This window comes from Cydia pomonella, chromosome 4, assembly GCF_033807575.1.
Source record: "Cydia pomonella isolate Wapato2018A chromosome 4, ilCydPomo1, whole genome shotgun sequence".
Taxonomy (NCBI): domain Eukaryota; kingdom Metazoa; phylum Arthropoda; class Insecta; order Lepidoptera; family Tortricidae; genus Cydia; species Cydia pomonella.
In genome coordinates, this window is record NC_084706.1 from 12,937,629 (window position 1) to 12,955,209 (window position 17,581).

Sequence of the window (17,581 nt, forward strand, 5' to 3'; positions counted from 1 at the left end):
TAAAAATCGATTAGGTTTCCGAACATATCGGAACAACTCTGAAAAAGTTTTAAACCGGGCTGTGACAGAAGTGGTCGAAGGCAGCTGTTGATACACCAGGCACTTGAGCATTAGTTGTTGATTACATATTGTTGGTAAAGTTTGTTAGCTTTTTATTGTTCAATTACGCTTCTAAACATAAATAACTAAAATATGACACAGTTATGAAATGAATTTGTTTGTTCTCAAACTATCCATGTTTTTCTTTGTCAAAGTAACCCCAAATGAACAAAAATCCTTATAAATCCTAAACCTGCGAATGGTTTTTTTTAATGTTTTAAAGTTTTACTCTCTATAGGAGTTACTATAAAATTCCGTCGAATAAGAGGGGTATCAAAGTAATCCCAAGTTCAGTTTAAAGTTGATCACCACTTTAATATTATATTTCAAGAGATACATTAAAAATAAAATTAAAATATTATTAGTGAAATCAATAGAAGCGCAAAAATCGATAATGTAATTTTTTTTAGAATACATTATTTCTGAAAATGATCAAAGTCCCCAATCCAGGGTACATAATTTTCAATAGTGGCTGAATGACGAATGTGTCTGTGCATTCGATGCCTAACCTGTCAAGAAATAACAATATTTATATATATATATGTTTCACAAAATCGATGTTGATTCCCGATTTTTTGATCTTTGCGGCAGCACTGCAGTCGACAGCAAGATCGCACCACAATAATGTAGTAGTAATGCTAGTGTACCTAGTCTGAATCCGAACGGTACCTTTAAGGAGACTTTTGACTATGGTTTTTATTAATTTTATTTCATACTGAAAGAAGTATTTTTTCCTAGGTGTCAACTCCGTACGGATAACGCACATGCGTGTACCAGAAGTCATTCAGTACGGCACCAAGGACTCCATCACGCTGGACTGCGACTACGTGACCAGTAACGTGACGGGGCTGGTAGTTAAGTGGTTCTTCAATTACCGGGAGCAGCCCGTATACCAATGGATACCCCCGCAGAAGCCGCAAGCATTGGGGATATTAAAAGACAAAGTAAGGTTTTGATAATAATTATGGATAGATGAACGGCAACCATGGTAAATTGCTGCGTTCTAGTCGCTGAAAATAGCCGGTAGAAAATGGCAAATGATAGCTAACAGTTCGCCAGATTTAGATAACATAAATAATAAGATTTTGAAAGCTATCACCACAGTGATTGCGGAACCACTTGTTACAATATGGAATGACTTGGAAAGCAGCAGCAGTTGTACCGATACATAAAGGAAATGCGAAAAACACACCTTGTAACAATAGGCCGATATCTCTATTAGGATTTATTTTAATGATTTTAGAGCGTATCGTTGATTAAAGATTAGTGGCTTATATCGAAACAAATTCACTCCTAACAAGTAGACAATTAGGCTTTCGTAAAGGTTTATCGACAGAAGATGTGGTACCGACTCTTAAAAAACAATTTCAAAGCATTTGGATGAGGGGCGGGTCTGTGTCCGAGTCTTTCTTGATTTAGCAAAGGCTTTCGACACGGTTTCCATTCCCATCCTGCTGAAGAAACTGGAAGCATACGGTATTCGAGGTAAAATATTGCATTGGTTCAATAGCTACCTGACAAATAGAACTCAATGTAGCAAATACCTTAGTGACACTAAACCAACATAGTTCGGTGTACCACAGGGCAGCATTTTAGGACCTTCTCTATTTCTCTTTTATATAAACGATATCTCGCTTGTATCAACGACCGCCGACGACACTGTTATAGTTTTCCACGGGCCTTTTTGGGAGGCTGTCCAAGATACCGCTGAACCTCGCTACTTTCAAAGTGGCCGAAGCAGAATCTTTTCACCTTGAACACATCAAAAACTAAGTTTCTTTGTTTCCAGAAAACTTCTGCTTCATCCCCAAGACCTCTAAGTAATCTTAACATCCATAGCCCTAATTGTTCTACCCCTTAACTTACACCCACACAAGCATAACTTTTATTCTATCCTTATATTTTATTTTGTCAAGTTAATAAGACTCAACAACTTTATTTTACTTAGTCTTTATTTCTCTCTTCTTTCACTATGTTAAATATATAGCGTCTAGCTTTATAGTTTAGACTTCCTGTAATAACGAATGTACCCATTGTTCAATTCTCTACTAATACCTTATGTAATAATTTCATTTAAACTTGCTATTTAGGATTATCAATCTCTCCTCCAAGGGACAGGCATAGCATAGTGCTGTCAGTAAAAACGTGTATCGAAGTCAATATTTTTCGGAAATAAAAGAATTTTATTTATTTATTACTTAATTTGATATTATTCCTATATCCCTGAGGTTTCTCACCGCCTATCCCGCTGCCGATGGATCTATCAATCGCTAGGCAAGGACGCATTGAACTGAAAAAACCTAGATCACGCTTATATATGACGACATGGGGTTGCTGATTACTACAAAAAATGCAAAATTAATGTTAATTGATAAAATGACCTTCGTTACTGCAATGCAGCCTGCAGCCTGCAGCATTGCTGTCCATTGCATGCTAGTAAACCGAATGTAATTTTATGGTAAAAAAATGGAGGAAGATCAGGTAAAAATGATCCTCTGTGTCTAGTTAAGGGTTTGTTGGATAGTACAATAATTTTCGTAAATTAACAACAACTGTCTTGTGTTTCAGCTCGATCTCAACTACAGGGTATCCCACAATGCGTACACGCAGCATCGAGCGCTGCGGATCCTGTCTCCTAGCACAGATCTTACGGGGAACTACACATGTGTCGTCTCCACATTCTTGGCTGAAGACGACAAGACCAGACCGATGACCATATTTGGTATGGATTCCAATGAAATCATAGATTTACTTTATATTATCGACCAAGTATGACTCGTTATAAAGTATTAGTAATTTATTTTACGTTCTCATATAAGTATGTAACAGGAAATACTTAACTATACTATGGCAGGTTTGTCAGTGGAATAAGGCGGCAAAATTGGAAAATGTAGGTGCAAAGGAATTTTACTGAAAAAGTTTGTTTGCCTTGTGCTTAAGTCCGTTCTTGTAGTGAAACCAGCACTGACAGTCAACTATAGTAGTTTATGTGACTGCTACATAATAAAAGACATTAAAATACACGAGTGTGGGTTTACGAAACGAACGTAGTGAGTCTTAAAAAGATCACACGAGTGTTTTAATGCCTACACAGTACAGTTACATACACTATATTTTATCTACACACATAAACTTTCTATTAAATATTCACTAACCCAAATTACAGCCTCCGTTGGGGCATGCCGGAACTCGCGGATATATGGTGGCGTCACCGAATTATTTTTATCGCTTATTTTACACGAAACTTTTGATATACTTAGGTACCTTAAAAACAACAAAACATATTCATTTTATACTTAAAACTAATTAAAATATAAACTGTACGAATGATGCCCCAACGCCGGCCGTAACATGCGGTTCCGGAATATAGTATAGAGAGCTTATAATAATTATGTGTTTAAAATATTTTATAAGATAATCTGATTTATTCCCTAGTTGTATTAAGAGCTTGCTTGTATTCAATAATATTAATATTGTATTCAATAATTAGCATCCTGTTCGAAACAAAATGTCTTAATTCACGTCAATCACTAAATAATCTCTTGACGCCCCTAGTTCATTACTAATAAGGGTTATGTTCATGTGCAGCTGTTGCTTAAACCATATCGTTGCAGCTTTGTGAGCTGAGACGGTCCGGAAATTACGCCGAGTAACTTTATCCATTTGTGCGAGTGCACTATTCTGTGTTACGTTTACCACATAAGTATTAGGTACCTGCTTACGGAGGGATGTGGTCCTTGCTCTCATATGCTACATTACTATTTTATTGCTTTTCAGCAGCAAAATTAAGTCACTGGGAATATATTATGTTTCTGTCAATAACTTAATAACGCCTCCAAAGCATGAAGGCCCCCGTAAGCGTGAGCGAGACGGCTGTGCGTGACAACGATCGCGGATGTGTTCGTTTTTTTTAAAGAATTAATCCATTCAGCGCTAATCACGACACGTTGCCTCTAAGAAGTATTTTCGCTACGTACCGGGAAACCTATGTTATCCGGCTACGATACGACCGTAACTCAGCGGTGAATGTGTTAACAGAAAAAAGTAATCGATGAGTTCGATCAAAAATAAAATTGCACATTTACATATAGCAATAGCTTTTGTGCAAAAATTATTACATATTTTTAAAGTGTGTTTTAGACCTATGTGCGTGATTTTTTTTCTATCTAGCGAAAGCCAGGAAATCAGGTTTCGTATCCATGAAGAAATGCTTCAAGATTGCAAATATTTTTTTTGGCAGCCGTATTGTAATCTAAAAGAACGCTATGTTGTTGATGAATGTATGCACCTTGAGATCAAATTAGAATTGTGACTTGATGCAGTGTTCCAACTGCCGGAAACAGGCGAATGCCACCGTCAATCTCCCCGAAAAAACGATGACGGGGTTAAGAGGCTGTCAATACCTAAAGCGCGCACACTGTCTATTTCTATCGGAGTAAATGAGATAGCACTGTCGCATGTTACTGGGCCTGGGCAAGGGAATAATAAGAAAAATATTTAAATAAAAAAAAGTGGATTATTAGTGTAATATTTTACTCAACCACGGTTTAGATATAAATGTTTTGAAATTGTGATTTTAATTGCAGACCCATAAGTCAAAACAATAAAGACATAGAACCGTTTAATTGTGATTTTAAGACCAATCTTCGCAATTATTTTCTATCGAGCCGATTTCGTTCAATCATGTATCGAGTACAACCACGGGCTTTGAAATATAATTAATATGAACATATATTTTCCTTACTTGACTAAAACAAATAGTCTTTCTTAAAAAACTGTTTAAGTAACATCAATTTCAAGGACATTGGGTGTTGACAGCCTCTTAAACGTTTTCAGTGCCGTTCCGCCGCGCCATTCGCAGCAATGAGACGAAGACAATCCAAATTGACAACAACAGCCCCGATTCCTACTGCTGCAACGCTGCCGCAGTAACGATGTAGCAACAACAAGGATGCAATCACAATCCAAAGTCAAGCGAATCATTTGAGCCCAAATTCTAATCGTGTACATACTAGTATAGCTTCTGTAGCGTAGCATATTATTATAGGTATACACATTACAAAAATCCCCCTTTTGAATGATGAAATTCCTTTTGTGCAATAAAGATGAAATAATCTAATAAAACACTTGATAAGACAATGAGAAGATAATGTAGAGGTTATAGTTGACTTCAAAAATTGTATTTGGTACCGTCAACCGGGGTATATAGGGTTAAAACTGGGAACGACATAAGTGTCGTAAGTGTATGTATGTACCTATGTAGTTTTTAAGAAATTAAATAAGATAAGTCTTATAATTTCTTAAGAAACTACATACGTACATAAACGATATCATGTCAATTTTTTTGAGAAATTATCAGGCAAATGTAATTTCCGATTTTTATCCCTATTCACCCCGCAATCCTTATTCATCCCGGTTGACAGTACATTGTTCAGATTTGTTAGTCATTTAGTGAAGTTTAAAATTGGACTATACTCATATTTTTTAAATACTAACGTCTAATTTTTTCTGTGGTGCAATGAAAATACATGTTAAATTTAATGTCGAGCTCCAAACAAATTTCCATTAATAAAGACATAGTGACATTTTAGAAATGATAGCAGCAGTATTTATATACCTACTTGACTTGATATTCAGTACTATTAAATTTAAAAGCGTGTAATTCACGAGGCTGGGCATCGCCCTAATAATATACCAAACCGCCATTCAGGCGACAAACTAAACCAATTTTGGCTTAATGCTCCACTAATGCCCCATTAATAGAAAATGGAACAAACTTCAAACAAAATAACTGAACAAAATATTAAGGATCCTTTTTGGAACGCTAAGTAAACAAGTCGAAATTAATCTAGCTTATGATCAGAAAACCAGCAGCAGGCTAAACTAATGGAATACAAATTGCCATCTTGCATACGATAAAATCCATCAATATTTCAAACCATCGACATTAAGGTAAAGCGAAGTTTTCAAAAGCATAGTTAAAGTACTCATTATGTACTTGGTAGTAAATCTCAGAAAAAAAGTTATGGTACAGGTTATGTTGTGAGGGCTAGGGTTCAGAAAACCCATCAAAATTTTTTTTTTTGAGGCCTGATTTCTGGCTGTAATAATTTTTAAGAAAAAAAAACGAATTCAATTAGGGAGACCTGTGAAAGAAAGATTATTGTTGATTTTGGATTCCATGTAATGAAATTAAATAAAAACAGCGTCCTATTTTTTGTCACTGCACCCTCCTTGACACATTTCAGATTTGCCCTATGGTTGGCTGGTGAGATACCCACCTGCAATAGGATATTTGACTATATTTAAAAAAACGTAAATGCTTGATTTGTTATAGATAATAGTAAAATCACTACATGTATGCCTTTAACATTTGAGGAGTTTCCTCAATTCCTCATAAATTCTACCATCAGATCTCGAGCTTGACAAAAATTTGCCTAAAACGAAGACGACAAATCGCCAAGTGGGAACTATGCGTCGTTGAAGAGTTCCATTCTAATCAGCATCAGCAGTTCCTTATCATTCAATGTCACTTTTTAAAATTGTTAATGCTTGATTTGTTGATAACAATGCAAAAATCAATAGTTAAATAAAGATGTATGCCTTTCACATTTCAAAAGCTCTCTCGATTCCTCATGGATCCCATCATCAGCACTGAGTTTTGACAAAAACGAGACCAATCTGTATATATATAATAAATTCGATCAAAAACTTATTTTTAAAAATCTTGATAGAAAGAAGAAGAGAAGAATATTTTACTGAATAAAATATTCTTTTAGCTTTTCAGCCTTAGTAATGACGTCATACTACACTTACGACTGTTTGGAATTCGCCCATTATCGCGTGGTGTCAAAAATAACATACTTATGCTACCAGTAGGTATCATACGCAGATGCGTCTGCAGGAATGCGATAAAATACAACGCTCTTCTAGATACTTAATTCTTTACATATTCATCATGTTATCCAATACAGTTTGCGTGATCATAGACCGTTGGATGTAGGTACCTAAGGCATGCTTCGATCGAAATACTTCGAGTTAATGACATCCATATAAAAGGGCATGCAACATAAATTCAAATAAAAAATAAACTAGTAATGTTGGTATCGATATGTTAATTTCATGTGGGCGAGCTTTGTCTGTTCATTTCAGGATATTATTTAGAGAAAGCCACTTAAGTACCTACATACTTTGGTAAACGTTACCTAGTCCTAAAAGTAAATGTTATTATCAAATCTAAAAAAATTTAAATTGTCTTCTTGAAATACAATTTCAGACTTTTATAATATACTACCATTTTGTTTTAGTGCCAGAAACACGCTTCGACATGATACAAGATAGGCTGGACGACGGATACCTCAACATCATTTGTTCAGCAGAAGGAGTGTTTCCGAAGCCGGAGCTCATTATCTTAGCAGGAAATAGGTAAGTACGATTCGTAGCCAGGATCAATTTTAAAACTAGTTATTGCAATCAGAATACACCTCCAGTTGTATTACTTATACTCCTGGGCAGAAAGTGCACTGCGGGGAGTGGGTTCCTTGTGACCTATAGTTAAACCTTTTTTCCGCCTTGAACCAATGAAGTAATTTCTGTGCATTGCTCCCTATTTTTAAATAATTCTTTAACCAAGTATATGCATTGACTCTAAATTCACATTTTTCTAATTTGTATAGAAGGTTTTCATAAAAAACAAGGTCGAAAGCCTTAGTCATGTCTAAAAATAATACAGCAATGGGGATTTTGTCATTGAAAATCTAGGTTATTAATTTTATAATATAAGTGTGAATGAATCTAATGAAGTAGAGCTGTTCTTTCGAAAACCATACTGAGCAGTGCTTAATAAATGAATTCTTCAATGACTATAAAGTAATTGAAGAAAAATAAATAAATTAATTCTTCAATTACTATAAAGTAATTGAAGAATTCATTTATTTTTATCAGCATAACCTTTTCAAAAAGTTTTGATAAAACTGGTATTAGCGTGATAGGTCTATAATTATCTAAAACTGGAAACGTAAAACTGGTGGTGGAATATGGCGGTAGGTAGACAGTATTTTTCTGGTGAATTCTTCGGAGATGGGTGTCAAGTATATGACGTACTTGTGGTGACATTTTATTGAGCTTCCTATTGACAAGATTATTCCTATTATTGAGAAGAGCCCTTGAGCTCTTGTCGGTGCAGCTTGATGAAATTTTCTCCACCTTGGTCGATCCGATGCCAGCCCTTTAGTGTCCTGGTACGACACGGCTACTACCGACTTGAGTACTTTTTTTCCCTGCACCGTCCACGAATAAATCATTAAATATGGTGCAAATGTCACTTGGATTATCATAAATTATACCATTGACAATAATTGTGTCCATACAGCTTTTTTATTATTATTAAGAGCTCACTGTGTTCCACTGCTGCTGGGCAAAGGCCTCCCCCCTCTTTTTCCATTTGTCTCTGTTTAGTGCTTTATCTGGTCAGCCTCTCAAAAAGGAGTCCAAGTTATCCCGCCATCGCCAACGAGGTCTACCGACTCCTCGGTTAGACTTGTGGGACTCCTACTCAGTGGTTGTCTTGGCCCACAAGTCGTCCGGCATTCGGCAGACATGACCAGCCCATAGACCGCGAACGATGAACCCTCGTGGACGTCAGCTGCCGCTCCGTTGGTGGGTTGAGGAACGGCAGCCAACGAAACAAAAAAAAATATCATCGCCTGCCGTTTGATACTTTATCAAATGATAGTTCAAATGCTGTTATTAACTTAAAAAAAAACGTTCGCCGATTATATCGCGGTGGTAAGAACATCAGCTGGTCGCATGAACATGTAAAAAATAAGCGCTATGCTATACCTTTTATGATAGTAATAACAAATCATGAAACTTTGCATGTAGCATTTCATCTGAAAAGCATAAACGGATTACGCAATTTTCACAATACGCATACTTTTCCGCACATAAAGTGGTAAGATGACGATCATTCCACCGCGATAGAACCGGCTGACGGTTTTTTTTAGTTTAAAACAGCATCTAAACTATCATCTGACAAAGTATCAGCCGGGAGGCGATGACTGACGAAATATGCTCCTGGCCCGTGGTCTACCTGTCCCATTTCAGCTTAGCCGCTTTCCAAGCTACGTCTATTATTTGAGTCTTAGAGCGCAGCTAGTGTTTTGGACTCGATCTCTTAATTTAAACACCTAATATGCTGCACTCCATAGCTTTCTGGCAAACCCCGAGTTTGGACTTCTGATCTTCCGTCAAAGACCAGGTCTGAGCACTATCTAAAACTAATTAAATATTCACAATCACAATCAAAGTCAACTGTCAGCAGACACATTTGTTGTGAGATGAGACGCTTGAGCGAAACTGGCCTAGCGCGCAGGCGTAGTTTGGCGTTTCCCGTGGAAACGTAGCCGATCGGCCAATAGAACAATCAGAAATCTTGTTGCTACTGGATACTTAAATAAACATCAATGATGTGTTGTGACTTGTGGCGATGGCGATCTTTCAAATTATATATTTCAGCTGCTCGACGCTATCTTATGAGCCACCCACACTCACAGGGCTGCATTATTGATTTGTATGTATTTCGGGCTAATTATTTGTCTTTTAAATGGATATAAACTATTTGAAAATGTAAATTGCCGGGAGACATCAAATGTCAGTGATATTGAATGATGACGATACAAGTTAGTTAATCTATTACTGGTTTTACTAACCGTATTCATATTGCACCTCAAAAAATATGTAAGAAGTTTATACATATAGTATAATGAGTATTCCTTAATATGTATAACAGTGCCTCGGTCACTTCAACATGCATTGCCCCGCAACGTGAACAATTAAATGTCACAGGAGACCTCAATTTCATTATGCGAGCACCGAGATTTCCGTCACTCAATAAATATAGATTGATTCTAATAGTTGGTAGAAATCCGCTGGAATTCAATTTCTCTCGTGCTGCGTTTGACAAAAGGTTACTTACTAATTGCGTAACATTTAGAAGTTAATATGTAAATGGATATTTAAGAATATGTGGTAGTACTATTTACATCAATTCGATGTTAAAATCGTCAAATAATTAAAGCTGCTACGTGTTAAAAGGATATTTTTATTTATATTGTTACATGTCTATTAACCGATGTGGTGTATTCCCATTTGTTCCCGCCGGGCACAGATGGGATAGGTGTTTTCATGTAAATCATTCCCATTTGTTCCTGACTCATGTATGGCAGCGGTCACTTGGGATGGGGACAAATGGGAATACACCAATGATAGACATCGTAGTTAACCTAAACAATGTAACAAGAGATCAATGCGATTTGTTAGAACGGTTGACTATAGCTACTTGTTTTACTCGTAATAATTGTCTCTGTCTCTTTGTCGAATCGCATTGTCACATTTGCGTTCATAGTTAGGTACTATATTACTATAATTCCACAGTTTCCATATAAACGGAAGGACGGAACTTTCCAATGCAGTACAATGGGAATCTGATTCGCATAATCGATTCAAACAGTAGGTACGCGAGGGCAACAAACTTCCAAATCGCTGCCGAATAACGTAGAACACTCACTTGGACGTTGGTTATAGTGGAAACATAAGGGAAGGGATTCGAGCCGTTTATAATAATGACAAAAAGCATATTCAGGATAAGAAAATTATAATTATTAGCTAAGATGAAAACATACATGGTAGACGTTTATAATTTAAAAATATCATACCAACTGGATATTATTATTATAGAAACGATTAAATCTAAACTGTACTGTTATTTAAAAAGTCGGAAAGTAATTTTAATTACTTATTTTTAGTACAATAAATAATACGTTAGAATTACAATTACAACATACTAATTTTTTTAAATATACATATATATTACTTTCTTCGTATTCGAAATGAGAAATAGAGTGTTTAACTCGGAAGAAAGGCATGATTTCAGCCTCTGACTATTAACTAACTACCTCGGCAGAAATGGGTGCCTTTCATCCCTTGGTTAACAATCTACTACTTATTACGGTATAGCGGTTTCTGTCAAACTAAGAGTCCATAAATTCCAAACTCAGTTTAGGCTAAATAATTCGGATTCCTAATGAAAGTTAGTCGAACCTGCGTACCGCGAATGCCAGGCGTGCCGGATTTCCTACCATTGGCATTTTCCCGAACCCGGCCAAAGGGACCAAAAGGGATACAAATTTAATATCTTTGGGCTATCATAATATTACAAGGGGATTAACTTTTCTTGAAAGTGGCCATCTTACGTGACCGGGTATTTAGATATTGGCATATAACAACGGCTGCATCGGTTAGTGTAATTGATCTGGAATAACATTTCAAGAGATGTTCGAATGGGACTGTGACTTTAAAAGTGTTCTCATACATATCATATCATACTTCTTACAATGAAAAGGTACCTACGGAATGAGCCAGCGATAGCAGAAACAGAAGTATATAAATATTATATATAGTTTCTTTTTTCGTTTTTTTTTTCTGGCATCATCATATCATCTGAACTAATTATCAATTCTTTCTTAAATTATTGGTCATAAAATTTTTAAAACTATTTCATTTATTATTTTAGGATATTTAACTGTTGTAACGTAGTAAAGTAAGAAAAAATATAAACTTCGGCAAAAATATTGCATCGTACTCATCCCTGTAATAGTTGATCTTGAACACTTATTTTTTGAAAATGTAACTTCGCAGGCCTTTGAACGCGAAGACCACCATCAAACTGCTGGAAGGCCGGTATACTGCGCTCACCAGCGCCGTGGTCAGGGTCGACGCTTTGCCCCCGACTGTGGAGATTCTCTGCGACATGCAAGTGCCGCTCGCCAACTACTTTAGTAGGAAACGGGATATATTTTATAGAGGTGACATACATTTTCAACCTCCTCAAAAACTAATTTAAAAAAATTGATTTTTTTTTTCATGTGTAAAATACGTTGAACCAATGATTAAATTGTTTCAGTTACACACACACAGATCATAAACATAAATTCTCCATTTTATACCTTTAAAAACTGCAAATTATGGACAACATAAGGAGTGAAAATGTTATTATTCGGCAATAACAATGTCGATATCTATGAGCTCGTTTTATAAACCCAAATTCGTAATTGAATGCCTTTCATTGTGTAGCCAGCAGTCACATAAAACGACGGTAAATAATCTTTTATTGTTTTTATAGATCCACCTGTTACGCCTCCTGAATCATCAAATTCAATGCATACGTCTGCACCAGATAGTGGTAAGTTTATATTCGCGATATATTGTTTTTATAAAACATCCCCCGCAAACTTTGGTGTCGCTTAAATAGGCTGAGAACTGGGCATGGCCGTTGTAATTCCCTAACATATAAATGGGGTTGGAAAGATTCTCCTCTCTGCGAGTGCGGCGAGGAAGAGCAGACCACTGACCATATCTTCCAACACTGTCCCCTTCACTCGTATTCTGGATCAGCTGAAGATCTGGAGTCAGTCACGCCTGAGTTGGTAACCTGGCTTAGCGACCTCAAGGATACTCTGATTGCCTTCTTTATGCATGCCATACGATTAATAATAATATAAAACATCCGATTAGAACAATGCTTATACGAAGTCACAACTTTACGATACCGATCTATCAGAGTCAAAAGTGACGTTTTTGGTTGAAGAAATGTCACTTTTCATACTGAGAGATTGGTTTCTTACCGCTGTGACTTCTTATAGTCTTCCGGTTCGAGCGACGCCTCGTGATTAATTCCTTTGTTTTTTGCGCCTTAATATTGTTTAAAGTGTAATATCAATTGCTTTTTATTATGCAGTAAACTAAATGTGGAAGTGTGCAGTGAATGGATAATCAACCTTGAAACGCATTTAACCACCATTTTGGAGTCAACGGCCGGTAGTCCACGGGCTACTTGTAAAGTCCAGATATTCCTTTACAAAAGCTGATAAAATCACCGTACACTATCTTGTACTAACCATACAATTTTTTTCGTATTTAAAGCTCCTAATACCTTGATACTGGCGAAATAGTCCCACTGGACTGAAGCCATAATTTTAAAAGAATGAACGAATGAATGTGACTTCTTATAAGCAGGGATCGGAACCGGTTTTTTGGAAAAACTCTGAAATAAACATATATTTCGGTTTATTTTATACTCCAAATATAGGACTCGGGTGTGTTTTTAGATAACGACTTTGTATTATTAGATTGCCCAATTAGAAATGAAATAATTAACAAAGAACGAAAAACTACCGTTTTCGTTCCCATACAAAAAATACCGGTTTCCGATCCCTGCTTATAAGTATTGTACGAATAGGGTCGATTGCTTAGATATTAATACTTATTCAGTTATTGTAATACAAGTCAAGTGGACATTGTATAAATTCCTTACACGAACTACTAAGGAGGACAAACGATTTGATTACATAAGAGTAACATATGAAGGAGGCAAAAGGTTATTTATAGTTAGACTGGTAAAAGTCGTAGACTGTGTTTACATGTAGCAATGCCACTATTGGCATATGAATTTAGCGTGGTAAAATATAAATGTGGTAATGGAGAATGAAAGAGTGAGTGCAAAAGCGTGACAGGAGGCAAAACACGAAATGAAAAAGCGTTGTAGAGACGAGCACTTGCTTATTTTATACTTACAATCGTAGTAACTTCAGTCCTAATGCGAAGCAAATACTACACTTTACTCGATGACTACTAAAACTTTTTCTTTTATTGTTTCAGGTATTAATGTTGCTCCATATTGGATCGTCATGGTCTCATTAATATCTGTACATTTTATAACTATACCAAATTCATGATTTATTTGCTATTAATAATAAGGCCTAGCCTAGTAAACAAATCTGTAACATATTCGTTGTAGATAAGGAGCAAGCTGTAAGATAAATGACGATGTTATTAATTCTTATAAAGAATGTATATATATTTGTAGTTAGTTTTACTCAAGATAATTTCGTCAGAATATTTGTGAATAAGCCAAAGATTCTTGTATGTTAGGAGGCAAGACAGACATAATTTATCCAAAGAAATCAGAGTCATTTTGAAACCCTTTAATTTAAATAACTATATTACTACGTGATTTCTACGTCTACTCAATCAATATGAGTTTTACAGATAAAATAGGTTTCTAATGTCAGTCTCAGTTTGTAATGAGTTTCATGTCATTTATATTTCTGCCTAAGAAACTAACAATCGAATGGGGACTAATATGTTTGGTTGACTTTAAGAAAATGAGATGTGAATTTAGAAAATTAATGTTTCACTGTATTATTTTACCATGGAAGCTGATAAGTCTGATACGATATGTGGGGATTCGAATTGTCAATATTATAATAATATTAATATCATAAACTATTATTTACAATATTTGGATTTGCAATATACGCCGTGTTTTTATTGAATTCCGTTAACTTTGGGGTATCGGTAAGGACGTTTAAGGAAACTTAATGGAATAGTTAATAAAAAAAAGGAAATAAATGTTGCATATATAGCGTTGTTGTAACATGGGCATTACATTCAACTCAACCAAACAATTGAAAACGGTGACATATCATTGTCATTTCGAACATCGATCGTCCGAGATAGCACTTACGTTTAGTAGCACTCGTACTAAACATTAATCAATATGTAAACAGGCCCTAAGGCTAGTGTACACGCTCGTAAAGGCCTTATAAGATAAAAAATAATTATTGATTATCTCTGAAATGGAGTTAATTAGAATACCGGTGTTTTTAAGAAAGTAATTTAAGCTCAGGGATGCACCCTTGAAATTAACGGAAATAAAAAAAAACACGGTGTATATACGTAGTGCAGTTGAGACTACCTTTCTTTAAGAGCTTTCTAAAATTAGATATGTCTCTGCATACAATATGAAGGGGGAAAGTGGCACCGAGGAGCCAGGTTTTAAGAGATATTTGCATTATTTCGGTAGTTTCGGAGCGTATTCAAATGCGTTTAAAGTTTGTAGGAGACGGTAAAATAGTGTACTTAGTAAGAATAAAAAAAGCGGCCAAGTGCGAGTCGGACTCGCCCATGAAGGGTTCCGTACCATTTATGACGTATTTAAAAAACTACTTACTACTCGTAGATCTCGTTCAAACCAATTTTCGGTGGAAGTTTTCATGGTAATGTACATCATATATTTTTTTTAGTTCATTCTGTTATTTTAGAAGTTACAGGGGGGGGGGGGGCACACATTTTACCACTTTGGAAGTGTCTCTCACGCAAACTATTCAGTTTAGAAAAAATGATATTAGAAACCTCAATATCATTTTTGAAGACCTATCTATAGATACGAGTACCCCACACGTATGGGTTTGATGAAAAAAAAAATGTTTGAGTTTCAGTTCTAAGTATGGGGGACCCCCAAAATGTATTGTATTTTTTTTCTATTTTTGTGTGAAAATCTTAATGCGGTTCACATAATACATCTACTTACCAAGTTTCAATAGTATAGTTTTTATAGTTTCGGAAAAAAGTGGCTGTGACATAACGGGCGGACAGACAGACAGACATGACGAATCCATAAGGGTTCCGTTTTTTGCCATTTGGCTACGGAACCTTAAAAAATTAAAGTTACTACAAAGTTCGTTCTCAAACTACTGAAATAAATGCAAAAAGTGGCTCTTTCAAAACCGGGTTCCTTCTATCCTGGTTGTTATATTCACTATACTACACATATTGATACCGCGTGTATTTTTGATATAACCACAAACTTAAACGAGATGTAGGTTTTAGTAGTATGAAATGATTCTGAAGGAAATTTTTAATTTACTGTTAACCACAACCGCATAATTAATTTTGTTATTTTTTTTTCGAGCAACAATGTATTTCGTACATCGTGATTACTTGTGATTGTGACAGTTGTGACGTCGCGTCATTAATGCGACGATTTGAGTTAGCACAAAATAGTGATACATTGCTGGCTATATTATTAAAATAAAATAAATAAATAAATAAATATTATAGGACATTATTACACAAATTGACTAAGTCCCACAGTAAGCTCAATAAGGCTTGTGTTGAGGGTACTTAGACAACGATATATATAATATATAAATATTTATAAATACTTAAATACATAGAAAACACCCATGACTCGGGAACAAATATCCATGCTATTCACATGAATAAATGCCCTTACCAGGATTTGAACCCGGGACCATCGGCTTCATAGGCAGGGTCACTACCCACGAGGCCAGACCGGTCGTCAAAAAATAAAAGTAAAATAAAAGTCAAATATGAAAAAATAAAAGTCGTCCATTTTTTATAAAACCTAATGAAAGTGTGTTCATTAAAGGCTTAACTAACTACCATTTGATTATATGGTCGTATCAAAAATACACGCTGTATACATATACCGAGTGTGGCCTGTAACCCGAGCAAAAAATTTAAATGTAGGCTGTACTCCTCAAACTAACCAACATTAAATTTGTTCAGTGACTTTTAAAAATTATGAAGTGTTTTGTCTTCCTATTTTTCATACAAAATAAATATTACCTTCAATGTACACTGTCATCAGTGTAATTGACGTTTCTTGTCACCCTTTAAACATAACAAAATTCGCAATACATTGCGTCTTAGAATAAACTTTAAAACGTTCTAAAAATCAATATACAAGTTACTTAAAAAGTTGCTGAGCAAATGTTGTTTAATTTGAGGAGTACACCCGGTATTTATGATACATGTATTATACTGGTTGTAACTGTTTACTCGTATGGTATCTGGTGAAACGCCATAACTTACTCTATTTCTCTTCCCGAATGAATCAAGCTAATTAAAGATATTATTATAAGAATAAATCAAGATATGAATCAAGATAACTAAAGATCCTTTATCATTATCAATTTCGAACCTGCCAATCTGGTCCCTTTATTATTTCATCGCCCAATTTTACGGTACCTACTTCGACATTTTTCCATTAGTTTGAACACAATTATATAAGCTACTTATAAAAATAAATTTAACTTCAGTAAAAGGAACTATTTCAGAACATTCCGAATGAAATTTAATTACTTCGCTCTAGTCGGAATCGAGAATAAAACTATTTCTTTAAGAATTCGTTTCATTTCGCATCCATTCCTTTAAAAGCAGTATATTAAGCCAAGATTCGTAATAAATTAACAAACGGACTGTACTTATTCAAGTATGCAGTTGGTAGAATTTTCTTTATTTGGTTAAATAATATTGCAATACATCTGGTAATATTTATCCTTTTTTCAATTCAAACGAAATAACAGTTTTCAAGTTGTCTTACCCTTCATTATATCATAATTATTATTATGGACTAAAATGTTATGAAATGGAAATTATACTTGTTATCATTTCAGTTTCTATACCATACCAAGCCACTCTTAACCTGTTAAAAAATGTAACAAAATGCACCAAAGCTCATCCAGGTACACCGACTAATTCACCATCGCCGCTCAAAAAGATTGGATAGGACACAGGACGTTAGTTTAAAAAATGACCTACACCGTGGATAAAAGCG

At 35.3% G+C, this 17,581-nt stretch overlaps 1 protein-coding gene across 1 annotated transcript in view; it reads left to right on the forward strand.

Annotated features, from left to right (window-relative positions):
- The window catches only part of LOC133517118 (uncharacterized), a 59,597-nt gene extending 42,448 nt beyond the window's left edge, over nucleotides 1-17,149 (forward strand). Inside the window, exons 2-7 of the mRNA XM_061850277.1 lie at nucleotides 838-1,043; nucleotides 2,668-2,821; nucleotides 7,407-7,524; nucleotides 11,797-11,963; nucleotides 12,281-12,340; nucleotides 13,816-17,149. Coding sequence (XP_061706261.1) covers nucleotides 838-1,043; nucleotides 2,668-2,821; nucleotides 7,407-7,524; nucleotides 11,797-11,963; nucleotides 12,281-12,340; nucleotides 13,816-13,892 — 782 coding nt within the window. The 3' untranslated portion in view covers nucleotides 13,893-17,149. The remainder of the gene's footprint in view (nucleotides 1-837; nucleotides 1,044-2,667; nucleotides 2,822-7,406; nucleotides 7,525-11,796; nucleotides 11,964-12,280; nucleotides 12,341-13,815) is intronic.
- The last annotated feature ends 432 nt before the right edge of the window (nucleotides 17,150-17,581 follow it).